At 42.7% G+C, this 12,084-nt stretch overlaps 1 protein-coding gene across 1 annotated transcript in view; it reads right to left on the bottom strand.

Moving 5' to 3' along the window:
* The window catches only part of PTCD3 (pentatricopeptide repeat domain 3), a 122,896-nt gene that overhangs the window by 93,223 nt on the left and 17,589 nt on the right, over positions 1 to 12,084 (bottom strand). The window contains exon 11 of the mRNA XM_068117287.2: positions 4,042 to 4,102. Coding sequence (XP_067973388.2) covers positions 4,042 to 4,102 — 61 coding nt within the window. The remainder of the gene's footprint in view (positions 1 to 4,041; positions 4,103 to 12,084) is intronic.

Genomic DNA, 12,084 nt, shown 5'->3' with positions numbered 1-12,084 from the left:
AGCCTGCGGCAAGGCCGCACACGTGCGGCAAACAGAAACAATTAATTTATGAAAGATAAACACCGAGAAACTTCCACGGGGCACACTATAGGTTCACACACCGAAAGATAATACAGTTTCGTCAAAAAAAAATTGTGAACAATGACTTAACTTTGAAAACGTGGAGACCGTGTAGAGCTTCGAAAATTCGAAAATGTGTGTGTGTGTGTGTCTGTGAATAAGAGAGAGATAGAATTGTTTGGAACATAAATGAAAAAACGAGGTGTGTGTGTGTGTGTGTGTGTGTGTGTGTGTGTGTGTGCGTGCGTGCGCGTGTGTGTTGGACCTCGATCACCCACACTCCTGGATAGTTTCCCCATCTCTACATCGACTACATACTTTATATTTAGAATTCCCATTCAGTTATACAAAGCTATATAATAATGGGCACAAGATGGCGCTATAGTTCTTGCTAATTAGCATAACTAATTAATGTGCAACTTTTTGCACTGACGAGTTATAAATTCTTTATGTGATTTTTAAACTAAATATATGCAAAATTTCAGCTATATACCAGCGGTGGGTCGCCAAAGTAAATAAATAGCACCGCAAAGCGGGCGTAACCCCTCAACCCCTGCATGGTGGAAACCAATTTCAAGATGGCTGCCGTGGCGGCCATATTGAAAATCGCAGCGCGTCAATTTTCGAAAGGAACCTTCCTCGACTCAACTCCAACACACACTGCAAAAATGCATTTAATCGGACAAGCTGTTCTGCTTGAAATTGACGGAAACCAATTTCAAGATGGCTGCCGTGGCGGCCATATTGAAAATCGCAGCGCGCCCATGAATCTTCCTCTACTCAATCCCAACACACACTGCAAACATGGAATTAATCGGACAAGCCGTTCTGCTCTAAATTGACGGAAACCAATTTCAAGATGGCTGCCGTGGCGGCCATATTGAAAATCGCAGCGCGCCCATTTTCGAAAGGCACCTTCCTCTACCCAACTCCAACACACACTGCAAAAATGGATTTAATCGGACAAGCCGTTCTGCTCGAAATGGACGGAAACCAAAAGTTGACGGACGCCCAGATGGCTGCCGTGGCGGCCATATTGAAAATCGCAGCGCGCCCATTTTCGAAAGGAACCTTCCTCGACTCAACCCCAACACACATTGCAAAAATGGATTTAATCAGACAAGCCGTTCTCCTTGAAATTGACGGAAACCAAAAGTTGACGGACGCCCGGACGACGCCGGTGACGACAATACTCCTTATAGTCAGGGCCCTTAGGGATATTTTGGTTCAAATTCTTCCAAAAGCATCAAATTTGGCGCAGATGTTGCCCATGCCATACTCTTTCGATTTTTGACGGGCGCCAAGGGCGGTATGATCCGGGGACCATACCGGTCCATCCCGCTTTGTCACCTGACCTATGACGTCATAATTAGGATATGCATCCAATCACATGGCGTACTATGAGTGGTCAAAGTTCAAAATGAATCGATCGAAAAATGAAGGCAGGGATCCATTTTTAAGGTTTTCATAAAATCCAATATGGCCGCCAGGTCACATGACCTATGACGTCATATTTATGACATGTATACAATCATGTATACATGAACCCGGATCATGATCGCACAAAAATTAAACACAAGGATATGGCATACACTTCATAAAACATCAAAATCCGTACCTTTGTAATTAGACTGATGAACTGCATATGCCTGAAAATTAGGAAATAGACATGTAAATATTTCCTCTCATTGTCAAAAATTAGGTCAGAGTTCGATTACCCAACCCAGAAACATAAAATGGTGAACCTCGCGTAAATCTTGACAAAAAACTCAAAAACCGACATGTTTGACTCAAAAATGACCTTTAAGATGACCTTGAGGGTTGACCTTGACCTCGAATCATCAAAATATCAATTGGATTCCTCGACCTCGAAAACCCCTGAAAAGTGGTATCATACATGATTCCAACCCTTTTGGTGATTTAACTGATTTTCCTCTAATCCGGGTGGCGGCCATTTAGTATTTCGCCAATATTGGGCCCCCGAGGGGGGGGGGGGGGGCACCCGTCTTGGCGCCCATCAAAAATCGAAAGAGTATGGCATGGGCAACATCTGGGCCAAATTTGGTGCTTTTGGAAGAATTTGAACCAAACGGCCCCAAAATATCCCTAAGGGCCCTGACTATTAGCCCAATTTGGGCTGAGGGGTGAAAACTAGACACATTTTGCTTGTTTGGCCCATGGTCTATCCACGTTTCATCCAAATCCGTCCAAAACTTTTGGAGATATCGTGCTATATATCGTTTTTAGCCCTATCACTCAATGGTGAAGAATCACTTAAAAATGTATTGCATCCGGATCTAGATCTTCACCAAAATATAATTAATCAATTAATTAATTATTGTGAACACCCAACCTGCCCATCAAATTTCATCCTAATCCATCCACAATTTTAGAGATATCCTGCACACAAACAAACAAGAAGACGTCATGCAGAGCACAATACTTGCAAAATCCACCCCTCCCCCCAAAACATTTGCCATGGATACAATAAATTGTCCATTTCATCAAGATTAAAATTGACGATCTTAATCAAAGCTTGGGTCAATCGGATTAAAATTGATGATTTTTTAGATGAAAATTGATATTAGATGTTTGACCTCGAGTTGACATTTGACCGTATGACCTCAAAATAGTTGATTTCCCAATTCAGTGAGCCACTACGCAAATGCTGTTAAATTGTCAAGTCAATCGGATGAAAACTGATAATTTTTCAGATGAAAATTGATGAATTTGGAAGTTTGACCTTGAGTTGCCCTTTGACCTCAAAAATAGTTGGTTTCCAAATTCAGTGATATACTATGCAATTGCTGTTTAATTGTCAAGGAGGAAACATCAATTGTCAATTAATAGGAGGAAAAGTGACGATTTTTCAGATGAAAATTGATGAATTATTTGGCATAGAAAAGTAAGTGCCATGTGGCAAAGTATAGAAAAGAAGGGACATTCCATATCTTTTAGACAATGCCAAACAATAGAAAAGAATGGACATTCAAAAAATCTCGTGTACATTACTTGGTTCCTCCTCGGAACACGAGGGTAGTCCAGCATGCACACGAGATTTTTTGAATGTCCCTTCTCTGCCCCTTTTCTATGCCCCATTATTTCCAATAATTCATTTAAATTCTTGCTTTTTCTTTTCTTTTATTTATTTTACTCTTTATTTCTCTTTACTTATCGACCTGTCGAAAGAGAAGTTAATTTTTGCAGAATTTTTTTTTCCTTTAAGGCCCACTGGGCTGTGCCTGGATGGGTTTGAGGGTAGATGAGTTGCAGCTGAAATACAAAACCGATTCAGGTTCTCTCCGATAGACGTTAAACTGAGCATTCCATCTGCCAGCATTAATCCGTGGACATTAAGTGGCCGAACAGTGGATACTAATGTCAATCGTGCAGGGTGTGTTGTCTATCATGTCATTAAAAAAAATTGTTGTCGAGGAAGAAGAAGAGGTGGCAAAAGAACATGAGGCAGACTTCTACCTTTACACTCCGCGTCCGATTGGCCCTTGATCTCTTTTGAATCAACAGAGTTCTTTGCACAACTCTCAAGGCAAAACGTCAAGTGTGAGTCTGAGTGTTTGAGTATCAAACACGGGCTTATTATGTGCAGCACAATAAGGAGTCGGATCGTATGTTACAAATTTACACAAAGACCCCAAAGTGCGATCTTTTTAAAATTCTCATTCAACCCCACTGTCACCCACTCCCCATCTCTCCCTACATAGATGCAGACTGCTGTTTCCTTGACATGTTGCAACCACATGTTGTTTCACTGCCCCCACTGTAAGTGTGCTGTCTTTTACCCTTTCCGTTTGAGTTCAGGTTTTAGGGTTCTACTCTCTACTGCTGCCTTTTATGTATCTCACACTTCCATGAGCCCAGAGTTTGGATACAAAAAAAGCATTCAGATAAGAGAGATCAAAATTAAAGTGTTCAGATGGGATGAAACTTGGAAATGTTATCAAGGAAGTCAGCAATGCTCACCTTGCAACCCTTGTTCTTGCATCTCCACAAACAGCTCGAGCGCTCTGTTCCCTGCACCATGCTAGCCAAAGATGCCAAATGTACAACATTATTACTACGTTAAGGGTACTGCAGGTTAGACAAGTGCAAGCAGTTTTCCTCATTTTGGGTAAGATACTGTTTGTGTAAAACAAAATCAAAAACAAAATGTAACTTCAAAAATCTATCTACATATTACATGGAGAAATTGAGGTAGGGAGAAGGCGGACCACTAGTTTTAATTGATAAAAGGAATGAAAATTGTGACGGTTGGGGAGAAGGAGAAGGGGGCAAACGTATGTCCAAAATTCACATAATTATTGATCCTGGATATGATGGGTGTATATATGATTGGTGTGGATATGATTGGTGTGGATAAGATCGGTGTGGATATGATCGGTGTGGATATGATCGGTGTGGATATGATTGGTGTGGATATGATTGATATGGATATGATGGGTGCTGATATGATTGGTGTGGATATGATTGGTGTGGATATGACTGGTGTGGATACGATTGGTGTGGATACGATTGATGTGGATATGATGGGTGCTGATATGATTGGTGTGGATATGATTGGTGTGGATATGACTGGTGTGGATATGATTGATGTGGATATGATGGGTGCTAATATGATTGGTGTGGATATGATTGGTGTCAATATGATTGGTGTGGATATGATTGATGTGGATATGAAGGGTGCTGATATGATGGGTTGGATACGATGGGTTGGATATGATGGGTTGGATATGATTGGTGTGGATATGATTGCTGTGAATATGATTGCTGTGGATATGATTGCTGTGGATATGATTGATGTGGATACGATTGATGTGGATACGATTGGTGTGGATATGAAGGGTGCTGATATGATGGGTTGGATACGATGGGTTAGATATGATTGGTGTGGATACGATTGATGTGGATACGATTGATGTGGATATGATGGGTGTTGACATGATTGGTGTGGATATGATTGGTGTCGATATGATTGGTGTGGATACGATTGGTGTGGATATGAAGGGTGCTGATATGATGGGTTGGATACGATGGGTTAGATATGATTGGTGTGGATACGATTGGTGTGGATACGATTGGTGTGGATACGATTGGTGTGGATACGATTGGTGTGGATACGATTAGTGTGGATATGAAGGGTGCCGATATGATGGGTTGGATACGATGGGTTTGATACGATTGGTGTGGATATGATTGGGTTGGATACGATGGGTTGGATATGATTGATGTGGATATGATTGGTGTCGATACGATTGGTATGGATACGATTGATGTGGATATGAAGGGTGCTGATATGATGGGTTGGATACGATGGGTTAGATACGATTGGTGTGAATCCGATTGGTGTGGATACGATTGGTGAGGATATGATGGGTGCTGATATGATTGGTGTGGATATGACTGGTGTGGATATGACTGGTGTGGATATGACTGGTGTGGATACGATTGATGTGGATATGATGGGTGCTGATATGATTGGTGTGGATATGATTGATGTGGATATGATGGGTGCTGATATGATTGGTGTGGATATGATTGGTGTCAATATGATTGGTGTCAATATGATTAGTGTGGATATGATTGATGTGGATATGAAGGGTGCTGATATGATGGGTTGGATACGATGGGTTAGATACGATTGGTGTGAATATGATTGGTGTGGATATGATTGGTGTGGATACGATTGCTGTGGATATGAAGGGTTGGATACGATGGGTTAGATACGATTGGTGTGAATATGAAATATGATTGGTGTGGATATGATTGGTGTGAATATGATTGGTGTGGATATGATTGGTGTGGATATGATGGGTTGGATATGATGGGTTGGATATGATGGGTTGGATATGATTGGTGTGTATTTGATTGCTGTGAATATGACTGGTGTGGATATGATTGATGTGGATACGATTGATGTGGATATGATGGGTGCTGATATGATTTGTGTGGATTTGATTGCTGTGAATATGATTGGTGTGGATATGATTGATGTGGATACGATTGATGTGGATATGATGGGTGCTGATATGATTTGTGTGGATTTGCTTGGTGTCGATATGATTGATGTGGATATGATGGGTTGGATACGATTGGTATGGATAAGATTGATGTGGATATGAATGGTGTGAATATGATTGGTGTGGATATTATTGGCGTGGATATGATGGGTGTGGACATGATTGGTGCTGGTATGATTGGTGTAGTTACGATTGTTGTGGATATGAAGGGTGGGTTATATGAGATTAGTAAATATTTTCATAGTTTACTGCCAAGACAACAATTGGCTCGTTTACCTGCACAAAACGTGACTCAACCTTACGTACATTGTGTCTTAACACTTCTACTTTTTTATTTTATACAAACTGAAGGTGCATGGAAGAGTGAGGCGACAGAGGGGAAGAAGGCAGCACACCGAAGGTGGGCACTGGGATGTTGGACAGTGGGAAAATAAGCAGGAAAATGAATAAATGAGGCCTACAAGTTTATACAGCCTGGGCAAGGACACAGTCCCAATACAAAGGTACACTCGGGCTTGGACAAGTACATAAATGTGCATTACATTAACGAATTAACATGGAATATTAACAAAAACAATAAAACCACCGTTTAGAGGCCATTTTTCCCCACAAAGCGGGGGTTGGCCTTTTCGGGGACGTGGTTGTTGTTGTTTTTTTGGTCCCCTTTTTGAAGCAAGGTTTTACGGCCGGATGCCCTTCCTGCCGCCAACCCTGTTTGTCGCCTTTTTACGATAAACAGGGAATTACCAGTGTACTGGTACTCAATTTGCCGACCTCGGAAGGATGACAGGCTGAGTCAACCCCCCTGGCGTTAATTCAGCGATCGACCGGGATTCGGTAACCGGGATTCGGGATTCGGACCGGGATTCGGGATTCGGGATTCGGGATTAACAAAAACAATGAAGTAAGATAATTCAAAACAGGTAACCTCACCTTTTTTGATAATCTACAGTATATATAATGGAGCAAGTATATGTTTGTATGTATGTATGTATGTATGTATGTATGTATGTATGCATGCATGTATGTATGTATGTATGTATGTATGTATGTATGTACACTACTCACAATTAGTTATGGATATTGTGGGAGTGATTTTTTTTTTTTATAGGGGTTCGGGTATTGAAATCAAGAATGGTGTGTTTTTTCACACTCATTAATAACCATAGAATTAGGACCAACAACTTTTTTCAACATAATTAATACACAAAATCAACCACACCGAAGAACCTGCCAATATCCCTAACTTATTGTGAGTAGTGTATGTGTATATGCGTGTGTGTGTGTGTGTGTGTGTGTGTGTGTGTGTGTGTGTGTGTGTGTGTGTGTGTGTGTGTGTGTGTAGGTATGTATGTATCTGTAACCCGGTGTGTACCCTGGTTTAGAATAGGTACACCATATCCCTGCGTGTCGTAAGAGGCGACTAAGAGGGTTGGCGTCAGGAAGGGCATCCGGCCATAAAAAACCATTGCCTCAAAAAGTGAACCATGACAATTACGACATATGAGCAGGGTACAGCCCGAAGTGGAGATCGGTTTCTGAGGTTTGGGACATGGAATGTTGGGACAATGACAGGGAGATCAGGAGAAGTGGTGGAAGTATTGGTCAGAAGAAGAGTGGACGTATGTTGTGTGCAAGAGACGAGATGGAAGGGAAGTGGTGTGAGAATGGTGAAGGGTAGGCAGGGACAAAAATACAAGTTTGTGTGGCAAGGGTGCTTGGAGGGCGTGAATGGTGTTGGTGTCCTGTTTTCTGGGGAGTTTGTAGACAGTGTGGTGAGTGTGACTAGAGTGAGTGATAGGTTGATGATGGTGAAAATGATGATTGGAAAGCTCTTGGTGAACGTCATCTCGGGATATGCTCCGCAGGTTGGTCGGAGCGATGAAGAGAAGGACAAGTTCTGGTGTGCGATAAAGAAGCTGATGGAAAACGTGAAAGATGAGGAAGTTGTTGTGGTAGGAGGAGACCTAAATGGACATGTGGGAAGGAGTATGGACGGTTTTGAGGGAGTTCATGGGGGTTACGGATATGGTGTGAGAAATGGAGAAGCTGAAAGGATTTTGGAGTTTGCTGATGGAGCTGATTTGTTGATTTGTAATACTCAGTTCCAGAAAGGGGATAATAAGCTTGTTACATACACGTCAGGTGGGTCGACGACAACCGTTGACTACCTGATGGCGCGTAGGCGAGATAGGGGGCACCTCCGGGACACAAAGGTGATCCCGGGGGAGGAGGCTGTTTCACAGCACCACTTGGTTGTCTGGGACATAAGGGTGAAAGGTGCGAGGAGAGCTCGGCGGGTGAAGTACCAACCGAGAATGAAGGTGTGGAGGTTGAAAGAGGTGACAGTAAGGGAGGCATTAAAAGAGAGGCTGAGTAGGGGAGAGGATGATGTGGTTGAGCTTGAAAGTGGTTGGATGTCAATGAAAGATAGTCTGTTGGGAGCCGTTGGTGAGGTATGTGGATGGACAAAAGGACCACCGAGGCACTCGGAAACATGGTGGTGGGATGATGAAGTTGGAAAGAGGATTGACGAGAAGAGGAAGAAGTTCAAGGAGTGGCAGAAGGCGAAGGGTACGGGAGCAGAAAAAGCAGAGCATGAAAGTTATAAGGCAGCCAAGAAGGCTGCAAAGAAAGAGGTAGCAAAGGCGCAGGAGGCATGTGGGAAAATGTTCGGAGAACGCTTGGATTCGGAAGAGGGTCAGAATTGCGGTATTCAGGATTGCAAAGCAGATAGTGAAAGAGAGGTGTGATGTGATGGGGGTGAGTTGCTTGAAGGATGAAGTGGGACAAATCGTTGTGGACCCAGATGGAATTAAAGGTCTAAAGGAAGATGGAAAAGATATATGGAAATGCTGTTGAATACAGAGAATGAATGGGATGGCAACAGAGAGTAACCCAGTTTTAGGACCGGCAGAGAAGATAACTGAGAATGAAGTTGAAGCGATAAAAGCAATGAAGAGTAGAAAAGCGGGAGGGCCGACGGGAGTTGTGGGAGATATGTAGAAGGCAGCAGGAAGTTGGGGTGTGAAGAGAATGACAGAGATCTGTAATCTGGTGGTGAAAGAAGGCCACATTCCAGTGGATCCGGAACCGAGTACCCTCGTCCCTCTATACAAGGGGAAAGGTGACCGTCTGGAGTGTGGCCCGTACCGAGCGATAAAGTTATTGGAGCATGGAATGAAGGTATTGGAAAGGGTGTTGGAGAGGAGGATAATGAAGAAGGTGAAGATCGACGAAATGCAGTTTGGATTTATGCCAGGAAGAGGAACGACAGACGCGCTCTTTATTGTGAGGCAGTTGCAGGAGAAGTACATGGAGAAGAGGCAGAAGTTGTTTCTTGGGTTTGTTGATCTGGAGAAAGCATTCGATAGGGTTCCACGCGAAGTATTGACATGGGCATTGAGGAAGTTAGAAGTGGAGGAATGGTTGATCAGAGTCGTGATGGCAATGTACAAAAGAACGCGCACAGCTGTAAGGACGAAGGACGGGAACAGTGGTGAGTTTGAGGTGAAGGTGGGAGTGCATCAGGGGTCGGTACTAAGTCCACTACTATTTGTAGCTGCGATGGAGGTGCTGGCTCAGAACGTAAAGGAGGGTTTACCGTGGGAGTTGTTGTATGCAGATGATCTGGTGTTGATTGTGGAAAGTATGGATGGACTGAAGGAAAAGATGAACAAGTGGAAGGAATGTATGGAGACAAAAGGTCTGAAGGTGAATATCGGAAAGACGAAGGTGATGGCAAGTGGTAAAGCATGTGGTGAGGTGGAAAGAACTGGGAAGTGGCCCTGTGCTGTGTGCAGGAAGGGTGGCGGAGTGAACTCCATTCAATGTACAATGTGCGCTGAGTGGGTTCATCAAAAATGTAGTGGTCTGAGAGGGTCATTAACCAGTGTGGCAGCTACATTCAAATGTAAGGTGTGCACAGAGGGAGCTGCAGATGGAGGAAATGTTGAGTTGGATCTTGGAGACGGCGTGAAGCTGGAAGGTGTGAAAACATTTTGCTACCTCGGAGACATGCTGAATGGAGAAGGCGGATCAGACTCGGCAACGGTTGCTGGAGTGAGATGTGCATGGAAGAAGTTTCGGGAACTGAGTGGCGTGCTGATGAGGAGGGGAGTGTCGTTGAAGCTGAAGGGAAAGGTGTATGCTGCATGTGTGAGAAGTGTTGTGATTTATGGGAGCGAGACATGGGTCATGAATGTAGAGCAGCAACAAAGGCTGGAAAGGGTGGAAATGCGAATGGTTCGGTGGATGTGCGGAGTATCGTTGAGAGAGGGGAAGACAAATGATGAATTGCGAAGGATGATAGGAATAGAGCCTGTGATGGATGCTGTGAAGAGGAACAGGTTGAGATGGTTTGGTCATGTGTTTAGGAAGGATGAAGGTGACTGTTTGAGAAGAGTGATGGAAATGAATGTAGAAGGAAGTAGAGGACGGGGAAGACCAAGAAAGACTTGGCTGAAGATGGTGGAAGAAGAAATGCGGGCAAGGGGGTTAACAAGGAGAGATGCAAAAAATAGGGCAAAATGGAGAAGATTGTCATGGGGATCGCAAGGCTAACCCCCGCTCTAGCAGGGAAAATGGCCTTAAAATGCATGTTCTGTGTTGTTGTTGTATGTATGTATCTGTATGTGTGTATGTGTATATGTATGTATGCCTGTATGTATGTATGTATGTATGCATGCATGTATGTATGTATGTGTATGTACGTATGCATGTATGCATGTATGTATGTATGTATGTATGTATGTATGTATGTATGTGTGTGTGTGTGTGTGTATGTGTATGTGTGTGTGTGTATGTATGTATGTATGTATGTATGTATGTATATGTGTATGTATGTTTGTTTGTTTGTGTGTGTGCATGTATGTATGTATGTATGCATGTGTGTATGTATGTATGTGTGTATGCATGTATGTATGTATGTATGTATGCATGTATACATGTAAGTATGTATGTATGCATGTATATATCATCTACTCATCCAAGAGGATTTGACCTCAGAAGCTGACACTTTCAAGGATTAATGAGGGCACCTTGAGGTTGTGCCTGTGTAAGTTTCGATTTTTTTTGCCCATCTTGCCCTTTTCTTCCATTGGAAGGGAGGGGTGGTGCAATTGGATTTATTTGAGCTATGTAACCACAATGTAATATATATGCACATATATAGTGCCTTCAGAAAGTATTCACCCCCTCGACTTTTTTCACATTTTGTTGTGTTACAGCCATTTAAAATGGATTAAATTGAGCGTTTTCGTCGCTAATCTACACATAATATCCCATAATGTCAAAGTGAATTTTATTTTTCGAAATTTTTACAAAACAATTAATAATGAAAAGCTGAAATGGCTTGAGATAATAAGTAGTCTTAAACACCTTTGCTATGACATTCCAAATTGAGTTCAGGTGCATCCAATATCCTTTGATCATCCTTGAGATGTCTCCACAACTTGATCGACGTCCACCTGTGGCCAAATCAATTGATTGGACATGATTTAGAAAGAAACACACCTTTCTATAGATGGTCCCACAGTTGACAGTGCATGCCAGATTAGAAACTCTATCATGAAGCCCAAGGAACTGTTCGTAGAACTCCAAGATATAATTGTGAGGAGGCATAGATCGAGGAAGATTTCAGGGCCAGGCAAATAGCATCACTGGTGGAGGCACAAACCTTGACTCAAGATCAAAATCTGTGGCGATGGATCATCATTATGGAACAGATGGCAGGACAGGGAGCAGCAGTTGCTGCTTCTGTGTCGACGCCTTCACTAACTAACTATAAGGGTATAAAACAATTTCTAGAGCGTTGAAATTTCCCAAGAGCACACTGAGCTCTATCATTAGAAAATGGAAAGAATGTGGCCAGACCCTTCCTCGAGCTGGCTGTCTGACCTAATTAGACAGACTGACCAAGAAACCAATGACCAATCTGACAGAATTACAGAGTTCCTTTGCTGAGATGAGAAAACTTACCAGAAGAACA

This window comes from Myxine glutinosa, chromosome 5 (assembly GCF_964187855.1).
Source record: "Myxine glutinosa chromosome 5, kmMyxGlut1.1, whole genome shotgun sequence".
Classification (NCBI taxonomy): domain Eukaryota; kingdom Metazoa; phylum Chordata; class Myxini; order Myxiniformes; family Myxinidae; genus Myxine; species Myxine glutinosa.
Note: the sequence above shows the minus strand (reverse complement) of the source record. Positions and strands in the feature narration are given on the sequence as shown.